General features: G+C 44.0%; 1 protein-coding gene across 1 annotated transcript in view; it reads right to left on the bottom strand.

The window, feature by feature from the left end:
• The window catches only part of GALNT17 (polypeptide N-acetylgalactosaminyltransferase 17), a 428,715-nt gene that overhangs the window by 99,245 nt on the left and 307,843 nt on the right, over positions 1 to 21,627 (bottom strand). Inside the window, exon 6 of the mRNA XM_028526697.2 lies at positions 3,449 to 3,566. Coding sequence (XP_028382498.1) covers positions 3,449 to 3,566 — 118 coding nt within the window. The remainder of the gene's footprint in view (positions 1 to 3,448; positions 3,567 to 21,627) is intronic.

The raw sequence follows: 21,627 nt of genomic DNA, 5'->3' as shown, positions 1-21,627 counted from the left end.
CATAAAAAATGGACCTGCCTTTTTGACCCAGCAATTCCACTTCTGGGAACATATCCAAAGGAACCCAAAACACTAATTAGGAAGAACATAAGCACCCCTATGTTCATTGCAGCATTTCCAATCACCAAGATATGGAAGCAGTCCTAGTGTCCATCAATAGATGAATGGATAAAACAACTATGGAACATTTACACAATGGAATTCTACTCAGCCTTAAAAAAGAAGAAAATTTAGCCCTGGCTGGTATGGCTCGGTGGATTGAATGCCAGCCTGTGAACCAAAGGGTCACTGGTTTGATTACCACTCAGAGCACATGCCTGGGTTGCAGACCAGGTCCCCAGTAGGGGGTGTGTGAGAGACACTGATGTTTCCCCCTCCCTTTCTTCCTCCCTTCCCCCCTCTCTAAAAATAAATAAATATTTTTTTAAAAAAAGGGAAGCTTGCCCTTTGCAACAGTACAAATTGACCTGGAGAACATTATGCTAAGTGAGATAAAGACAAATACCATATGATTTCACTCATGTGTGGAATCTAATGAACAAACAGAACTAACAAGCAAATCAGAGACAGACTCATAGATGGAGACCAGGATGACAGCTAGTGGCAGCAGGGTGTAGGTTAGGGGGCAGAAGGAAAAAGGAGAAAGGATTCATAGACATGGACAACAGTGTGTGATTGCTGGGGGGTGGGGAGTATAAGGGGACTAAATGGTAACAAAAGATGCAATAAAGATTTAGTTTAAAAAAAAAAAACAACACAGTTGTTGGACTTCACCCCAGAGTGTCTGATTCAGCAGGTCTAGAGTTGGGCCCAAGAATCTGCATCTTTAACACGTTTCCAGATGAGGTCAGTGCTGCTGGTCAGAGACCACACCTGACCTCCACAGAATGGTGTGGAAACAGTGGCTAAGAGGACCCTGAACCCAGGCTTTGGTCTTTATGGCACCAACAGCACTCAACTCCTGCTTTAAGAATTGACAGAAAACCAAGGCCTTCTGTGGAGTCAGCTTGTAGTTCACAGGAGGACATGGTCAACGGGAAATAAGAGGCATAAACCTTCTGCATCTCCAGCATGGCTACTGGATATGCCTGGATGTACAATAAGAGGCGGGTAATTGCACATGAGAGTGGTCTCTATGTCCAATGCACCCACCACTCTTATAAAAGAGAGCAGGTAGCAGAGCTGAATCGCGTGGAGAAGATAAGTCAGAGGGCAGGCTCTGAGGCTGTTCAGCCCAATCCGTTCACAAGACGTGTGTGGAATAGAATTTGCCAGCTCCTCAGCTGGTGCCACAGAGGCTTTGGTGTACTGGATTGTGCTTCGAGGTGGAAACAGATGCCCCCTCTTCCCCTTCTTCAGGAATGGGGACAGGCACACAGGACTTGGTCACCACCATCATCACGGAGTCTGATCTTTGCCAGGTCTAGGCTGATGCAAAGCAAATGTCTCACAAGTGTGGGGAGACTGACATCTTAGCAAGTCTTAGCAGTGAGTTCCACTGTCACATCTTTTGTCTCCCCACAACACAGCCTATGGTGGCAATCAAATCTTGAAGTCCCACATGTCCCCATAACTCCCACCTGTGACCCCATCTCCATAGGGACAGCACTCTACCCATTATCCTGTTCTTCCCTTTGTTGGTAATGAGGTCTTACCCTTCACTGGCTTCATAGCATGTAGAGACATGCAAATTTCTCTTATCTTAAAAATGAAATTTAAAAGTCTCAACTCTCTCAATGCAGGGCTTCCTTCAGCTCCTTCCTTTCACAGGTAAGTGCCTGGAACCAGTTATCACCTCCCATTAAGCCATCGACTCATTCCAATCAGGCTTGTCTCCACCACTCCACTGCTTCTACTCAAGTCAAATTCCCAGTAGGAATTCATTCAGTCATTAGTCTAACAGATGTCTACTGAGCCATGTGCCAAGCATGATTCTGAATGCTTGGGATGCAAAGATCTGCGCCCCACAGGGCTTACAACCCAGTAAGAGGAAGGTGCAGAAAAACAATACACATGATAAGTAAATGCCATGGCATGCTAGATGAGAGCTAAGGAAGAGAACAGCAGAGAAGCACAAGAAAGGATAAAAAAGATGGGAGAAGGGCCAATTCAACATGCTGGGTCCAGATCTTTGTCTTCAATTAAATTGAAAACTGACGAAAGACAGTGTATTAGCTATGATAACATATTTATGAATTTTTAATTGCTGGGCTTGACCATGAAATCCCATGCAAATTCCCTTGAGGAAAGAACCCAGCCTAGAAATGAAAGCACAGGAAGAGTCTGTGGTCTCCAAAGGGAGGGATTTTAGAATCCAGACAAGGTCCCCACCATTCCCTTCGCTCATGTAGCCTGGCCATTCATTACATCATGTGGGCACAAATCCTTTCATTCTACAAAGGGGGCCCAGTTGTAGATGAGGGGCTGATGGGGTGTCTTAAAGGTACTGAACAGCTAGGGATAAGCCAGTGAAATCATAAACAGAGCAGGCTTTGATTAGTGGTAGGAATTCTGCATTGAGTACCTGCCTGTTAGAACAAAATCAAGAACACAACAGAAGGAAGTGGAAGAAATTCAATAAACTTTAAACCTTACAATTGTGTCCTGAGTCATTTGCAACAAGCCAAATTTTAGGGGCCTAGGTATGCAACCATTTAAGATGGGGGAAACAGCTACAGAGACCCCAGCAAGGCATTCTCCCAACATTAATTGTTTGTAATACGGAGGAAGACTTGCACTTGGCAGGAGAAGCAAGTCTACTTGTTGAGTGGCTGCTGGGACCTGAAGGAGTCCCCTCACCTGTTGGTGGAGTTCACTTACCCTCTTAGCTCTAAAAAAAAGAGGTTGGAATGTATCAATGTGTCCAACTTTTTTTTAACAATGGAAATTTTTTCAAACAAAATCTTAAGCAAAACCCAGTGTATAAAATGTCTAACAGTGGAAGTGACTGGGCCAGAGGCCCAGCAAGAGGCCCATTCTGTATTCTCCTTACTCCTCTCCTTGATCGTTCTCCTTAGAAGCATTTCTGAGACAAGGGAGGGTCCCACAGATAATGCTCCTTCTCTCCCCTGGCATCTTATGGTTCTATAATGTACATGAACCATTAAAATTCATAGAATGGCAATACTAATTTAAGGAAATCATTTAATTTTAAGAAAAAATGTAAGGAGAGAATGATACTGGAAGAGAATGGGAAACAAATTCTCTGCCTAATGTCCAGAGTCAGTCATCTAGGCCTGAAGAAATTGTTCTATGGAGGGGGAAAGCCCAGGATTCCCTGTCTAAGGAGGGGTAACAATCTTGCTGGAACATCCCCAGGAGCAGGGGTAGGACAAAGGAGTCTGTCTTTCACCAGCTAAAGAAGCTTTAAGTACACACTAAGATGACCAGGCAACTTTCCTCACAAATGTGAATGAATCAAGAGTAAAGGAGACTCTATGTCACAAACCTTGATTCCAAGTTCAATATTTTCTCCTCCATATACATCCATCCCAGGGTCCAGAAGACCGATTTCACCAAAGAACTTCCTGTTGACCACGAAGGAGCAGCCAATCATGGCTGGTGTCCTGTGGAAGAGAGAGAGAAGCTAAAGTCATTAAAGACATGTGGTACATACATGCATACACACATATACAAGAGAACTTACTCAGCTACTGGAATGAAGGATATCCCACCATTTACAACATGGGTGGGCCTTGAAGGCATTATATGAAGTGAGGTAAGTCAGACAGAGAAAGACAAATGTTCTCACTTACATGTGGAATCTAAAAAAGCTGAACAGTAGTAGAAATAGAGAGAATGGTGGTTACCAGGGACTGTGTGGACCCAGAAGTAGGGGGATGTTGGTCAAGGAGTCTAAACTTGTAGTTAGAAGATGAACAAGTTCTGGAAATCTGATGTACAGCATAGCGATTGTAGTCAACAATTACTACATTGTAAACTTCAAAGTTGTTAGGAGATGAGATCTTCAATGTTCTTACCACATAATGAAATGGTAATTATGTGACATGATGGAGGTGTTAGCTAATGCTATGGTGGTAATCATATTGCAATATATAAATGAATCAAATCAATATGTTGTGTACCTTCAATGTACATAAGGTTCCATGTCAATTATATCTCAAGTAAACAAAATGAAGCTAACACCATTAAGTATCAGTAAAGGCAATAGTACCAGAAGCCCTTCACAGATAGCATCATAACAGGTGCTGGGTTCCACTCTGGCCACTCTAGTAACTTCCTGAAGCCCTCAATTCTCACACCACCATTCTCCATAAAGCTGCATTTTGGCTTCAGGCAAACTATGGTACACAAAACATCTAGGGATAAATGGCACCTTTGTCTCTAGAACAAGAATAGGTCTCACATATCACGTGAAGTCTGTAAACATGTGATCTGGATCTCACTGCATGTCTGGTGACAGCTGTGTGGCAGGATGAGTATCCATGGGCAGTCTCAGAGAAGCTCAGAGGGGAGGAACAGGATGTGTCTGTCCTCTGTCCCAGGAAGAAGAACTTTACAAGTTGGGGGCACGAAGGGGAACTGGAGAAGGGAAGGTCAACAGGAAGATGTGTAGACTGCACATTCTGGTAGGAGAAAGTGGATCAGGATGCTGGTTCCTTTAAAGGGGACAAGACTCAGGGGAGATCCCTGGTATCCAAAAGGGACAATAAGAAACCACAGAGAGACTGTCTCAGCCCACAGAGAAAGGGCCCTGAACAGGAGAGATGAAAGGTACCTACAGGGTGGCCATTGGCCATAAAGTCTGGAAACAAAGATTAACATTTTATTTGGTACATATAATCCTGATTATTTCTTCTGAAGTAGGCTGAGGGCACAAGTCAAACTCCATGAAAATCTGAGACAAAAGCCACCTGAGAGGCAGCACATCATGGATGCATGTGCAGGAATCGATGGAAATGCAGCATTAACCTACCACATTCATTACAATTTTGCATGAAGTGTGGGACCATGTATTGCTAATAAGGGACAACCCACTAATACATTTTACATATTACATTGTATTATATTATATTATATTATATCCTGTACTATAGTGAATATCAACAAATCCTTTATGTTTTTTCATCTGTTTCCCGCCTTTATAGGTACCCTTGTACAATAAATCCACTCAGCAAATATTTGCTCAGTACCTACCATATCTAAGGCATTTTACTGGTGCTGTAGGGCATAGAGAAACACACAGTATACTTCATTCAAGGAACTAAGAGTCATTTTCATTATTACTATATTATTATTATTACTATTATTGCAGCTATTTAATGAGCAACTACTATGTCTCAAGCACAACGCAAAGCACTTTCCTGCACTGTTTCATTTAAAAATTTCCACAGCCTTGTGAAGGAGGTAGGACCATCTCTATTTAAAAGCCAAGCCCCATGGGGATTTAGTGACCTGCCCCTGAGTCACCATCCAGCTTCAAAGCCCTTGACTCTAGCCCTTGTGATTTGTGACACTCTCTAGGAAAGGCTTCATGGAAGAGCTGGCAAACCCCAAACTCCCAAAGGCCACACATGCCATCAAGATGCTTTCATGGGCAAAAGAGGCATCTCATTCAGGAGACCCAGTGAAGCTCCCCTGGGGCCACTGGGAAGGCATCAGGTGGCATTCTCTGGAGCTGAACTATATAGACCTCAGTCTCAGGTCTTCATAAGCTCTTTCTGATTTTGAGCTTGCCTTTGACCTCAGTGTCCAGATTTCTGACTCCATGGAATATCTGTTGCCACCCAGGAGATGGGGCAGCAGTGGGACATGCTGGGAAAAACAGTGTTGAGAGTTGAAAGAACCTAGTGGGAATGCTGGCACTGCCACTGAAAACTTACCTGGGTTACATTAATGGAGCACTCTGGATCCCAGCTAAGTCTCTACAGAGTGCTACTGTGAAAAGATGCGAGATGAGCCTGTTGCAAAGGACAGAAGCTCAGAAAATAATGTTCCTTTGCCCTCCTGCTGGGGCTCATCCACATTTTTTCTAGAAACCTCATACAGATAACTAGGTACATAGGATGCTGCCCTCTGCTGGTGCAGCTGTGCCACCCCAGCCACACCAGGGACAACAACTGCTTCACTGTCCATCATTTCCTCCAGCCCTAGGCCACCCAGAGAGAAGCAGCAGAGTCCCAGCCTGGAAAAGCACTGTGTGAGCCTATCACCCCCCACCTCAGTTAACCAAACCTAAACAGTCAATCAAATTATGTTTTTCCTTAAACTTGGAATTGAGACAGTGGTGGGAGGTAGAACTAGATGGTCTCATCCAAATGTGGAGCACAGACCACTATGTGGGGCAACTCTGGTGCACAGGGGTGATGGGACATAGGGAGGAGGGAGGTGGACAGTGGAGGAGACAGGGGTTGGAGCTACCTGGTGACTTCAGCTTCCCATCTGCTGAGAGGTGTGGCTCTGATCTCTGCCTGGGGTCATATGAGAATCCCCTGTGTCTTTGTGGTCATCTGAGAGTCCCCTGTGTCTTTATGGTCTCTCCTCTTTGACTTAAACCCTGTTAGATAGGTGTCTGTTCTTTGCAACCAAACTGTGATAATGACACATGCTGTCCCCTTGTACTTATGACCCAAGGGCAGGGTGAAGGGAGGTTTTCCTACAGCCAGAAGAGGCAAACTTCAGGGACGATTCATTCAGGGAGAATTAAACGCCAGGGTCCACCTTGCGAAGGAGAAATGCCAGAGAAACATGTGCTTGGAGACCATAGGTGCAGCCTGGGAGTGCGGGAGTCTGCAGAAAAGGGGGCAGGAGGCAGCCTGATATTAACTCAGTTTTCTGGGAAGAAATTGCTGAGCACATCAAGAAATTCTAAAAGAAAAAAAAAGAAATTCTGATAAGTCACTACAGTCTCCTGTAAAAGCTTGTGCCTGGTGTCTGATGTTAACACCCCTATGAAGTTAAGAGCCTGCTGCACGTTTCTATATTTTCTAATCTCTTAGAGGCAAGCAGGATAGTTAAAAATCGCAGGCACAGTCAACACACACTCTCAGCGGGCTGGCTTTGGACACTGCCTCCCGGGAGAGAGCACTGTTTCTCTGAGATTGGCTCAGCGCCCACCTGGGCCCACCTGCACCAGCATCATCCCATGGCTCCTTAGAAAATGCAGACTCCTGGGTATGGCCCAGGACCACAAAACCAGACTACAGAGATGGGACTTGGAAATGTGTGTTGTACCAGCAGACCCAGCCTGTGGAGCTGTCTCACTGGGCAAACTGTCAGGCCCCCCAGAGCAGAGAGGTTAGCCCTCTAATTTCTCATTGTATTCCCAGGGTTAGTATTTTGCCTGACACAGACAGGCACTCATTAGATCCTGTTAAACAAATGAATGAGTGCAATCATCTGGGTGACTGCCCCAGGTGGGGAAGGGCTCCATAAAGGCATCCATGTGCACCCAGAGCTGCCCCACATGGCGGCCTGTGCTCCACATATGGATGAGACTACCTAGTCAGTTCTAGCTCCCAGCACCGTCTCAATTCCAAATTGGCTGAACTGAACCAGAACCCAAGGACAGGAGGGCATGTGCTATAGCTAGGGCTGGAAGGGATGGGGGAGGGGAGAGATGAAAGAAGGGAAGAGAAGGAAAGAGGGGGGAGAGGTGGAGGATGGAGGGGAGGAAGAGGAAAGAAGGGAGAAGAAAGTGCTGGAGGGAGGAAGGGAAGAGAAGGAGAGATGGGAGGGAAGGGTCCAAAGCATGTAACTTTCACAATCCTGGAGGGTAGACAGGATTCTGGTCCTTCCAGACCCTTTCAGATTGCCCTTTGGGAAATATCTTCCTTTGTTAATTGGACTGATAATTTAATATAATTGGCTTTATCTGGATGCTATTTTTGGTTGTGGTGGTGAGGAGAGAATTCACAGTACAAGTCACCGTGGATCCCCTGTTGCCTGGGCACTGCTCTCTCTGTACAGCATATTTGACCAGGATCTACTCAGAAGCCCTGGGATTCCTCAGGACAGAACTGAGAGGTCCCCTGGTGCCTCCTCATTAAAACCAGGTCACTGCAGGCACCCAGGCCTGTGCAAGGGCCCACAGGAGCCCCTGGTGAAGCAGGACTCTGTCTGTATCTGGGCTGGTTTCAAAACCCAAAGATGGAGGGCAGGAGGCAACTCCCAATGCAATGAAAACATAGAATGAACATGTGACCATCACAGCTATACGGCTGACCTGTGAAATGGTCCCTAAAAGCCACAGTCAAAAATCTGCCACAGTGTTGAGAAGAATGTAGCAGCACTGTTCCAAGTCTTGGCTCCAGCAAGGTTGTCCCTGATTGGGATGGTGGGAAGAAGGTCTGGCAGTGGCCAGGAAACCAGCCCGCAAGAGGGAAGCAGCCTCCCCACTGAGCCGAGTCCCCGGTCCTGCAAGCAGCACGGCTCCAAGGCCTGTCCCACTGTGCAGGCAGCTAATGGATGGTTGGTGAATTTGGAGACTAAATAATTGAGAGACACATCCTCACCCATGGGGAAGCTAATTCTGGAACTACCTGACTGGACTGATGATGACTAGCTGTCCTCTCTGTATGGGGAGAAATAGGTCTCCAACAGAAAGCCACCACTGAGCCCTACCTGGGACCTACCACACCAGTTAGCCAGACTTGTTCTTCCAATCAGTAAGCCCAAAGCCAAACGTGCCCACCTTCCCCTCCAAGGCTCTCTCACCACCTGCCCAGCCACATAAGGTGCAGTCAATGGTACCTGAGGGCTGATGAAATTCTGGAATATGGGTCTACAACCTCATTCTCCAAATACAATGGTGGCAATGACCACCATTAGTTCAACCATTTCCAGTCAAAATCATCCAAAAATGCTAAACATATTAAGGGATCAGCCAAAGTCCAATAACTCTATTAGATAGGACAAGAACAGAAATGAAAAATAATCACTCCTATTGTTGCTATCACACAGAATATATGCAACATACACAACTCTTGCAGGTGAGAAAGATAAGGGAGGAGAGGGATGAGCGAGGAGAGGTTGGCAGTCCCGGGAACTTTCACCAAGAAAGGCAAAACTTTCTCAATGTCAATACTTTCTCTTCTCATTGGTGACAAAAACCCATCTGTGTTCTAGATATTCCTCCTCAAAACCCTTCACTGGCTCTTCATTCTTGCCTGGATTAAGTACAGGCTCTTCCTGGGAATCCCCGCCCTCCTCAGTACATCCCCAGCCATTGCCCCACAGACGCCATAGCCTGGCTACCTGGGCTGCCTGTGGTTTGGGAAATGTATCCAGTCTGTGCTTGTACCTCCTTCTCTGGAACTTCCCTCCATGAAATGCCTGCATCTACCCAAGTCCTACCCACACTTCAAAACACACTTCTTTCCTCTTTGAAAGAAAATTTTTATGTTCAAAAGCTAATCCATAGCTCTTAAGAAAATATACCTCAACAAGCATAAGAAAAAAAAATTAACAGATTTTTACACATAGTGAAAATATCTGTATTTTCTAAGGACTCAGCTCTGATGAACATCTATTCCGCATCGTTCAGATTACCTCCTCAAGTATCGGGGACCTCCAGTCCATGGGCACTCCTACCTCACAATGGACACCCTCCTTTGTGCCCTCTGTCCCCCCTCTGCCCAGCTAAGTCTGTGGTCTGTTGTTGGATGGTACCCTGGCACCCTCCTTGCACTCTGTTGTCCTCAGCTGGCAAAACCATAAAGCTGATCAGCACAGCACTTTGCCTTGGTTAGAGAAGTATGTAACACCTGTACCACACAGCTGCACTTGGGTAGACAAATATGTAACCATGTGAGCTGATTTCACTTTATATTCAGGGCCACAAGTCTCCAGGGGTCCTCAGGGCTGCCCTTCACTCCTGCCACAGGCCCTGAGCTGCTCCTCTCTCACTCTTCTAGAAGATTCTGTGCAGGCCTCCTCCTCCCTCTCAAACCTCCAACACCTCCTCCTCCTTCCTCATTCTCAACTGATGAGCTTGCCTCCTACTTCCCTAATCAAGGAGCAAAAAAGAGAATGTATCACCTCCCACATCTACCCAATTACCAGTATCTGTCACCCACTTCCCTTCCTTTCCCTTTGCTATAATTGACTGTCCCTGCTCTTAGCTGAGGCCAACCTATTCTCTTTTACTGTGAAAGGACCTCCTCACTCCAGCAACCCCCTCCCCCTAAATATACATGTATTAAATATCTTTACTTATTTTGTGTATTCTCAGTGCTTTGGTACTTAGGACCATGGTGCCCCTCTCAGGAAAGCCAATTCCTAGAGAGAGCAAAGACCCGCTGGGGAGCATGACTTTCCAATGCAAACTAACCAGTCCAAAGTCCATAGTTCCAGCTACTTTCTCCACCTGGCTGTTACCCTTCAGGAGGCAATCTTTCTCTGCCTTGCTCATCCCAGGGCCAGGCACCAGATGACTGGAGATAGCCCATCCAAAATATTCCAACTAGCCAATCCTAAGCCTAATGAACTACATCCCTGCCTCAGTCATTCCTTCTTGCAATCAAGACTCAGGCCCCTGACTTCCCCTCCTTCTGCCACCTCACTGACCCAGGTGCTTCTCCATATGGCCTGTGTGGCCTGGCAGGCCTCTTCCTCATGGAAACTGTGAGTAACAAACTATCTTTTTATGGCAATCACCTCCTGATCTGTTGTCCTCCGCATACCTGAGTAAAATAAGTATTGTATCAAACATTTTAGAACAAACTACATCAGCAGCTTCCCTCCTGAGCAGTTCATTCCTCGCAGCTTACACAGTTTACCAGTCCCCATCCTGGCCATCTGCCTTATAACTTCCCTCTCTCTTTTTGCTCCCTTAACAGCAAAATCCTTTGAAAGAGTTGTCTACACCTGGTGCCTCTGATTCCCCCCTCTACTTTTCTTCTAAACATGTTCAACTAGGCTTTACCCTCACCATTCCATGCAAGTGCATTTGTCAATGTCAGAGGTGACTTGTCCTTTGAAATCCAACAGCCAGGTCTTGGTCCTCATCATGTGCACCCTACTAGCTACATTTGACACAGTGGATCATTCCCTTTTCCCAGGAGCAGGATCTCCATTGGCTGTTAGGGCCCCACATATGCCTGGCTGTCTTCCCAGGTGCTTTTTTCAATCTCCTTTGCTGCTTCTCTCTTTTCTCTCCAATATTTAAGGTAGAAGGACACCAGTGCAGAGCCCTCAGATTGCTCCTGCATCTGCACTCACTCCTTGGTGATCTCATGGTTTTCAATAACATGTATATTCCAGTAGCTTCCATATTTACACTCCTATCTGAATCCTTCCTCTAAACTCCAGACTGGCATATACAACTGCCTCCTCAGTGTCTCCATTATGTTTAAGAGATCCCTCAGACATGGTTGAAATGAAATTTTTAACCTTCCTTCCACTCCAACCTGTCCCACCCAGTCCTTCCTATCCTAGATAATGTCAACTCCAAATGCTGAGGTTAAAACCTCAGTATCTGCCTTGGTGCTAATCGGTTAGAAAATATATCTACCTTCAAACTATATCTGGCCTCAACAGCTTCACCATCGTCAGAATATTGGCTGAATTACCACCATATCCTCCAAACTGGCTTCTGCTTCTGCTCTTCTTCAGTCAACTCTAGACACAGCATCCAGGATGACCTGTTGAAATGTAGACCAGACTGTGCCTCTGCTAGAAAGGCTCTCCATTTCCTTCAGGGTGAAAGCCAGAGCTCACAATGGCCCACAAGACTTCATCCACACAGTCTGTGTTCTTGGAGCTTCTCTGACATTCTCTCCACTTCCTCCCTGCTCCAGCCACATTTCTAGGTACACACCCAAAATAACTGCAAACAGGTGTTCTGACACCAACTTGTACTTGTACACTCATGTTCATAGCACCATTATTTACAATAGCCAAAAGGTTTAAACAACCCAAATGTCCGTCAATGGATGAATGGATAAACGATCTGTAGTACACCCACACAAGGGAATATTGCCCAGCCATTAAAAAGAATAAAGTTCTATTATAGGCTACGGCATGGATAAACCTCGAAAGCATTATTCTAAGTGATAGAAACCAGAAACAGAGTCACACATTTTTTTTATTCTATTTATATGGAATGCCCAGAATAGGTGAATCTGTAGAGACATAAAACAGATTGGAGGTAGTGAGAGGCAGGGGAGAGGGGATATAGTAGGTAGCAGGGAGTGACTGCTTCATGAGTATGGGCTTTCCATTCTGGGTGATGAAAATATTCTGGGAGTACATAGTGCTGATAGTGGCACAACCCTGTGAATGTACTTAATGCCACTGAGTTATAGGCTTAAAATGGTTAAAATGATAAACTTTATGTGTATTTTAACACAATAAAAATACTGAGCTGGTGATAACCATCCTCAAAATTGCTTTGACTGGCATATTACATTATTAATGTGAAATCAAAATTTCTAATTGCCATTAGAACAGAGGGCAGGAGTCTGGAGGGTTGGTTCTATCTCCATGTTTATCTTCCATTCACAAAGACAGATTATCCAGTACTCTGACAATAAAGTCCCAGAATGTTTCAAGTCTTAGCTCAAACACTGTATTTTCACTCTAGAATGAAGAGCACAATCACTCTGGTCCTCCCTCTAGGACGGGTGGGAACAGTGGCCCCCAGGCTCAGGGAAGGCACACTAATCTATAAAGCCTGCCCCCTCTGGGCAGTCATCCAAACATCTGTGACTCAGTTTTGTCATTAGTGAACTGGGCAAGAGACTGTCCCCTGATGACCTAAGAGGATTGTGGTGAGAGCCTGACAAGATACTGAAGACAGATGAGCTCTGTGCATGACAATGTGCTCAACACATGAGTTGTTATTGAGAACTTTAAAAAAATGTGACTGATGAAGGGCATAAGGATGTGTGGGCAGAGTGGGGTGGGGGAGTGTAGACAGGGAGGGAGAAGTTGGTGAATATACTGGCAAATGGTGTCACTCCAGGAAACAGTTCAGTTGTAGAGAGAGACAAACAGAGATGAAGTTCTAGGAAGAAAGAGGCAAGAAAGTCTGTACAACATGGCATGGAGCTGTGAAACCTGAGGTGAGTATTAGGAACAGGTGTGTGAAAACACCCTAGGGAACTGAGAGAGGCAGTTAAAAAAATGTCTGTCTACCCTTCAGTGACAGGGTGGGGGACATCTGCTCAGCAGATAGCCAACCCAGACCCAAGGTCATCTTCTTTCAGCTTCATAGCCTGACCTGAGGTCATCTTCTCTCAGCTCCATGACTGAGTGCATAGTCTGTGCCCGTGCATCAGGAGTCCAAGAGAATACGTGTGAAATCCACCTCTCTATTCCCCCAGGACCTGTTCAATTCTGAACACCTTTTCCTCATTTGCAGGGAGGGGTTCTGAGTCAGAATCAAGTGCAGGATCATGCTCATTTGTGTATTCATTCATCTGGTCAACCAGCATTGTGGGACAATGGAGATGCCTTTGCTGGACTAAGTCCCAAACACTTGAGGATATAAAATCATATTATACCTTTCTAGTGACCAGGCAGGCACTATTTTGTTGTTGTTGTTCCTTGGTAAAAACAATTTCTGGTTGAAGCCATGGTACCCCCTGTTATTTTTTGATGAGCAAGGCCGTGGGAAGGGGAAGAGCAGGCTTCACTATTAGAGAGGAAAGAAGGAGCTAGAAAATGGAGGACTGGGTGATGTGCTGTATTCAGAATGAAGCTTCCTTTGGGAAGGGTCTTCCCTCTGCCCCTTCTTGGTGACTGCTCCTACCAGGGTATGTACATGTCACTGTGTGGCTGGCAGAGTATTGGGGCCAGGGTGTCTGTGTTTTGCTTTGCCCCGCCTACCTTTCACCTTCTGCTGCTCTTGTAGGTCCCAGCCACTCACCTCTGGTGGCCACATCTCCAAATGCATGTCAGGCTGCATTTGAGTTGTTCATGACCCAGGGTCCCCAAGCTCATCCTGTTTTCTCTTTTCATGACCCCAGCAGGCCTCCCTTGTTGGGACTTGCTACCTTTCTCTGATCTCAAACTCAAACACCTGCCATTTTCATTGGCCCCAGGTCTGCCTCAGCTAATGCCATGGCCTGTTGCTGGGCACCTTCTACTGACAAGGCCTTATTTGTAGAAAAAGCACATAAAGCTCAATACCATCTCTGTTGTCTTGTATGACTTTCTGCCAACCCTGTTCTCAGGGTACAACCAACACTAGGTATTTTGATGGTATTGTCTACTTCTTCAGCAATACTTGTTGCTAGCTTGGTTAATCAAAATGAACTTAATTTCAGTGTACTTGGCTATACTACTGTACACCATGAATTCTTTTATACTACTGCCTAATCAATAGAATGAGTACCTGATGTGGATGTTGCCTTTCCTCAGTCACCTTCTAGCACAGCCACTGATATGCTCAAGTGACCAAAAGACAGGCCAGGGAGGGATAGGAAAGTGGGTGGGCATTGCATCACCCAGGCCAGCAACACCCAGTACCGAGCAAATTGATGCATCTGGTGCTGTATTGGGGCAATTCATATTTGTTTCTAAGCCTCAAAGCAGTTCTACTTGGTAGATATTATTAGCCCCACCTTCCAGCTGAGAAAACTGAGGCTAACTTAAGGCTAGGGGAACTGCCCAAGGGCAGACACATGCAATTAAGTGTGGAGCTAGGAGCAGCCAGTGGTGTCTGACCCTACAGTCTCCTAAGTATTCTACAACCTCCCCAATGAAATCATTGAAAATTGTCAGCATTTAAGAGCTTCGCACCAAGTAGAATAAGTGGTCCCACTCTGAAGATTTCTGGGAACTTGCAGCTGCTAAACAGTAAAAATACAATCTTGAGGCAGGAGTTTGTTGCTTGCATAGAATTCTCAGCTGGCACAGTACAATAATTTAATACTCAGAGTTCCATTTGCCTCTGCTATACATATAAACAACAACTGGCTAAGTCCCGCTGCCTTTTTAAAAATCAAATGCTGTCTCCAGCACAAAAATATCTCACAAGAAAATAGGACCCAGAGGCCAGTGCTTCACCTGTTAAATGCAGGTAGCACTTTCCCTTTTGTTGCTGAAAAGATAATTCACGCTGAAACAACATCTTCCTCCAGATGGGGAAGTGAACTGTCTGGGTATGAAGAGCCTTTCCCTGCAGAGGATAAAGGAAATGCTCATCCCTCTGGAGTGTGATATTTCACAGATGCAGAAAGCACGGGTGGGGATTGAAGTTGCCAGTCCCAAATGCACTTCCTTGGCTGACTGTAAAACAAAGACCATATAGAAACTCCCTAGTAAATGTTTTCTAAAGGTCATTTTCTCAGCATAACACTTTGCTTTTTGCTAATTATATTTTCTTTGAGAAATTGATTTGCAAATAATCCCTAGAAGGTGATTTTTGTAAAAGCACTAAGTTTCTAAAGAAGAGGAAACACATAGAGCTATTATCAGCCATTGGCACTGTGTGTGTGTGTGTGTGTGTGTGTCTGGTGAGCTATCATATGAGATGAAACATATCTGTGTGGACACTTGAGAAAGAGAAAAAGAGAAAGGGTCTAGAACCTAGGTCAGCAAATGAAACCACTTGTTTTTGTCCAGCCAGACAGCTAGGAATGGTTTTTTGTTTTTTTTTTTTACATTTACAATCAATTTAAAGGTGGGAACACTAGCTTTGAACCTCAGTGAAGCAAAATGTCACCCCGGCCCCAAACCAAATCCATTTTTCATCATTCATAGACCTGAACTCCAAAAATTTATATGCATTACTATTACATTTTGGATTTCATCAGTAAAATATTTGTAGAAATTTGTTTTTGCCCTTGTTTATAGATACCTATATAATAGCCTTGATTTTGTCTTGGATCATAAATCCTAAAATATTTACTATTTGGCCCTTTACAGAAAAATGTCACTGAAATCATGAAGGGGATCACAGTCGCCACATGGAATAACTTGGTCCTTGGTGACTGGCAGGAAGGTAACTTTGAAAAGGACAGATAAGGGACTCAGAGGGAGAGGCAGACTTGAAAGATGGATGAGCCTCCTTCTCATCGGTGAAGGAGGTAATAATCTCTTGGCTCCCAGGGCTGATGTAAGAACAAGTTTGATAAAGGTTTTGGGCTGTACACTTGAAAATGGTGTCAGGCTAGCGAAACACATGTCATTCTATAAAGAAAGAAAGACTAGTGAGATTTGTGCACGTGAACAATTTTTTTCTGAGAAAGTTTTAGAACATCCTATATTGCAGGTGGCAAACACAGGGCCCACAGGCCAAATCTCCCTCCACCTTGTTTTATCTGACCTGGCACTGTGTTTCTACCTGGTGGCAGCACCAAGCTCCTTGCCCCTAGTTAAGGAGTAGTTACATTTATACAGTCCTAAAATTACATTCAACTCTTTGAAGGCAAACACAAGGCTGATGTGGCCCCTGGTGAAAATGAGTTTGACACCCCTGTCCTATATAAATGCAGGCACTCTGAGATAAAATGAAATAAAAAATAAGTAAATGAGAACAAGAAAATAAAGTGGGGGCAGGTGAAGAGCAGGAAAAGATGATACGAAGGGTGAGCCCGGCGTGCAAAACGTTCACTTAATAAAGGTGGGCCACAAACTCAGCTCCACACTTTCTGCAGGTAGAATCACTGGAATGCTCTGTAGTGTCTGAAAGATTTTTTAAGAGAAGTATAGCTACTTGGCCACAAAAGCCCCAAAGAAATTTCTCTACTGAGTAACTTGGTGAACAGTCTCCTTGTCACACCACTTCAGTAATACAAAAAGCTTTACAAATTTGTTTTTTTTAAGTTATTCCTTGGCATTGGCTCACAGCATTCCCCCAATTATGGGATGAGAATAATTGTTTCCAAGGCCAAAACAAGGCCATAACTTTCTGATGGCCTTGTTTATTTAAGGGCTAAATTCATAGAAAAATAGATCTAAGAAAGTAGTCAAGTAAAATAACAATATATTTTGAAATATATGATGGACTTGTCTATTCTGGATTTGCTGTGTCATTCAGTGGCAACTGCACCTTTGAGATACATTAAACCTGTCAGAACTGGGATGAAGAGGAGCAAAGATATTAATTTTTGGTTGTGATTATAAAACCAAAACTTGAAGCTAACTTCTGAAACAGTCCTGAACCTAGGATTTCAAGTGCACAAGCCATGCCTTAGATGAAAGCATTTCCTAAATTCTGAACCTCTGCTGAAATATCAGGGACAGCAGAAATACCGAGGCAAAGCCAGAAGATGGAGGTCGTGACACAGCCAGCTGTGGGTCTCAGTGCTGGCTCACCTTAGGGTCACCTGGAGAGCTTTAAAAAGTTACATGTGCTCGGGCTTATTCCCAGGCACTCTGATGCAACTGTTATACATTCATAACTGATTCAAAAGTGCAACCAAGGTTGAGAACCACTGACAGATGGAGTATTTCCAATCCCCAAAGAAGGCTAATTCTTCCCGGCTTGGTGGCAAAGTCTGAAGAGAAAGTGGAGGAGGGCAGACAGACCTGTGGAAAGGCTGTTAGCTTAGTCTTACTGCTCAGGGTGGCATTCAGGGTGTGGAGAGAGAAATTCTGCAAACAAGTTGAGGCTACAATGGCAGCTGAGATGATGCTGTGCCTGCTGCCTAGCCCTCTGTGGGAGGGAGAAAGTCTTGCAGAGTGCCCGCTGTGGGCAGTGGGGCAGGCATGGTGGAGTGATGTTCAGGAAGAGGACCCACAACAGTGCTCCCAGTACCCACAGCCAGCTCCTGGCATGCGGGAAATCCTGACATTTCTGCACTCTCCAGGGAAGGGGTGGCAAAATGCTAAACAGGCAGGATCACAAGAGGAGTTAGAGGATCAGAGGGCACAGGATAAGTGGATTTTGCATCCAGAGTTCAGTGAATAAAAAGGGGATAAAACTCTGAAGATGGGACAGTGTGAGATATCAGTAGGGGCCAGAAGGTTCCGCAGCCAGGCCCCTCTCCCCATCTCCATGGTACAGTGCCAGCTTCCCCTTGCTCCTAGGTGCTATTCCAGAGGGGCCACAGGAGAGAGAGACCTTTTGAAGTGGAAGAGAGGCCATTACAAAGAATAGCCTGTTTTAATCCCAATTTCACTGAGCAATTGACTTCAGAGAGATGGAGTTTTAAATTAGAAGAAACTCGGTTACCTTGAAATGACAAGATTTGTTTTCTTTTCCATCAGCAGTGAAATGGGGTCTAGAAACCAAATTGAATTCAAATGTGGGGGGAGGGAAGTCAGCATTTTTTTACATCTGACTTGCAACTACAAGTTAAAACCTGCTCCAGGTTTTAGAGTACTTAGAAGAATGAATGGACTCTAACACACCAGCAGAAACTAGGAGGAAAAAAGAACAAAGGATTCATATAAAGAAAACAAGTTTTTTGAAATTTGGGGTGCAATATGTCTCACGAGTCTGAAAAAATGTATATGCCTTGTACCTATAAATTCCACTGAGAGAATAATGTTGATTTCCACAAGTGAGAATGCCAGATTATGTGATGGGGACAAGTCTACAGCTGAAAACCATGAAAGAAACTGGGTAAAAAAAAATTGACTCTTAATAAGGCCATCAAAAATGAAGAAAATGGAAACAATTGAGTTGAAATCTGGCTGAGACTAGAACAATGAAAGAGAAGCCCTGCCCTAGGTTTGCTTCTGCCCAAAGGAAAGTACCAGTGCAGCAAGGGTGCTCAGAGGGTGGGCCCCCTTTTGACATTGTATTTCTGGAAACCTCGGAAGACCAGGGAGTTAAAAGTTAGACTTCAGGGCCTACCAATGATAAGCAACCTGACAAGCCACCCTCCATTTTTACCTGGGATACTGAAAGGCTGTCCCTAAGGCCAACTCTCCACTCAAAATCAACAGGCTGCAGATCTGCTTAATTTCACCTGGGTGGCCCAGACAACCTCAAATCTTTTGTTTCAATTAAGGGATCAGAGCTGCTAGCACTCCTGTGTTCTTGATGAAAGGAATCAAAAATTCTCAGGAGAGGCAGATAATATCATCCTAGGTTTCAAATTAATTCAATAAATATGTCTTCAAATATGATCTTTAGCACATAATCAAAGGAAAGCAGAAGCATCAGGAGTCAAGACATTGACAGTCAGACCTGTAGAAATGACAGACGCCGGCAAACAACCTCCAGATGGTGGAGCTCAGACACTAATTGCAGAATATCTATGTTTATTCTGTGTGAGATGATGAGCGAGTTTAACATTTTCATCAGAAAAATACAAACTATAAAAAGTGACACAAAAGGTTTGAAAAAGAAAAAAGAGAAAAATCTGGAATTGAAAAGTTGAATAAAATTAAAAACCCACTGGGTAGTTTAATAGCAGATTAGACACAACCGAAGACGGTATTATTGGAGTAGAAGATAGGCAAGTCAGAAGAAACTTGGCAGAATGAGATAAAAAGATGGAAAATACAGAAAGAAGAGTAGATGACACAAAGAATACAATAAGTCCTCATACAGGTTTGAGACACCAGAGGAGGAGAAACAGGGCAAAATCAATGCTTGAAGATACAATGCCTGAGAATGTCCCCAAACTGCAGAAAGACATCAACCTACTGATTTAAGAAGCCAAACAAATGTCAAGCAGACTAAATAAAAAGAATACATTTCTAGACACATCATAATAACATTTAAATAACAGAGATGAAATCTTATTAGCAGCCAGAGGGGAAAAGACAAAGAAACAGAGATTTTAAAAAATGTTTTTGTGCAACAAAACATTACTTATCATAGAAAAAACTAAAAGCCTTCTGAATTTCCATCAATGGACATAGTGAAATATATTTTGGCCTATCCTCATGAAAAAATGTACGCATCTACTAAAACATGTTTTTTAAAAAATAATGAATAATATAGGAAATTTTATACTACAATGCTAATGAAAAATGTCAAAATACTATTGTATCTATGTGTGATCCCTTTATTTAAATATATATGTTATAACAAAAGGTAATATGCTAAAAATGTTGCCAGTCATCATTCCTAGGTTGTGAGGTTGTGGGTTAGTTTTATTTCTTCTTTAAACTTCTTTTCATGTTTATACTGTGACCCTGTTGGCTTTTATAATCAGAAAAGAAAATGTGCTTTTGCTTAGTTTCATTTAAATACACAACACTAACAATCATGTTGTTCTCAATTTCAAATTGGGGCAGGACCCATTTGTGCTAGCAATTACTTTGCATATGTCACATTCTAATTGTTCTATTTTAAGTATGCACTGAAACACAGGCAGGAGATGGTTGTATGTTCAAACATAGTATTGCTTGAGCTGAGAAAGTCACATTTTTTTTTCAGATGCCTCCATGGACATTCTACCAAGATTATTTCCCTCTAAAACTTTTTCTTTGCTGTCCTCCTAGGAGACCCACATGACAGGATAGAATTCTTTTCTCCCAGAATTTTTCCAGGGTTTGGCATGTCCCCATCCCCTCCTGGGTCTGACACATACCAAGCTGGGCTTTTTCTAACATAACTCAAGGAGAGAAAAGAAATGCCCTTTTAGTGTGAGACATACTAAGTCTTATAACATATTACAATAAGATTAATAGTAACATCTCTTTAGATGCTTGACCAAGAAGCTCATGACAAACTCTCTTATATCACCACTTCAACCACATGGGTCTAAAAGCCTCTAAAATTACACTCAGGAATCACATCAACAAACGAGCAGGTGCCCAGGACTGAAACCAAGTCCATGTAGAACTGGAGTGTGGGAGACGTACTGGAACAACAGCGAGACCTTGTTAAATGTGAAGTATGCTGTTCCTGTCCCAGAAATGAGAGATGAGAAAGGGGTTATACATGGGGGCCATGTGGTTACAAGGGTCCAGAGACTGGTGAGGGACTTTATCCAGAACCCCCAGAAGCTTAGAGACAAAGTGGTTTCTCGTTTGCTTCCTGGCTCTGTGAAATAAATTGCGAGTGCAGTGAGTTGTTTTCTTAAGTGAATGTTTAGTTAATAATTACGTGGAGAAGATATAACATAGAATTAAGTAAAACTCTACAGGAATAGGGCTTTTGCTGCTTTTTTCCCCTTAATGAAACCATTCCTTTCTAAATGTTTCTGTTCTGAGGAGGAAAAGACAGGACACCAACTCTACTCACAGTGACACCAGTTGGCTCTGCCTCAAAACACCATCCAATGCCTGAAACATTTTCTCTCATCTGCCTCCAAGTGTAAAGAACATAAATAGCCTTTTGAAGGTCACTCCCATGCTCACTTCCAAGGTATCCCCAACATTGGATGGATCCCCAACTCCTAGGCAACATTCAAGGCTCACTGAGAACTGACCCCTTCCTTTCCAAAGTTCTTTTCTTCATTCCTCTCTATGAATCCTCTGCTCCTCATGCCAAGAGCATTTGTGCTTCTTCCCTGTGTTCAGGCCATCCCCTGCTATCTCCTATTCAACTCCAAGATTGTATGGGGTTAGCTTCAGCCCAGCTGGCTGCATGAATCATTCTCCTAGCTCAGTACAGTGGCTCTCAACCTCCAAAGTACCTATTGTCTGTAGCACTTGTTTGGCAAGTGCATTGTTTAGTTTTTCATTCTTTCTGTGTCTCCCCACCCCTACCTCAGGCCCCAAGACTGGGAAAATGGCCATCTTGATTTCTTCCCAGTAGCAGGCATTGGACACATAGCTTTCAGTGAGAATGTGGGCACCAGGAATAAGCAG

The sequence above is a fragment of the Phyllostomus discolor genome, chromosome 3 (genome assembly GCF_004126475.2).
Source record: "Phyllostomus discolor isolate MPI-MPIP mPhyDis1 chromosome 3, mPhyDis1.pri.v3, whole genome shotgun sequence".
NCBI classification, from domain to species: Eukaryota; Metazoa; Chordata; class Mammalia; order Chiroptera; family Phyllostomidae; genus Phyllostomus; species Phyllostomus discolor.
The sequence above is the reverse complement of the archived record's forward strand: the minus strand, read 5'-3'. Positions and strand labels throughout refer to the sequence as shown.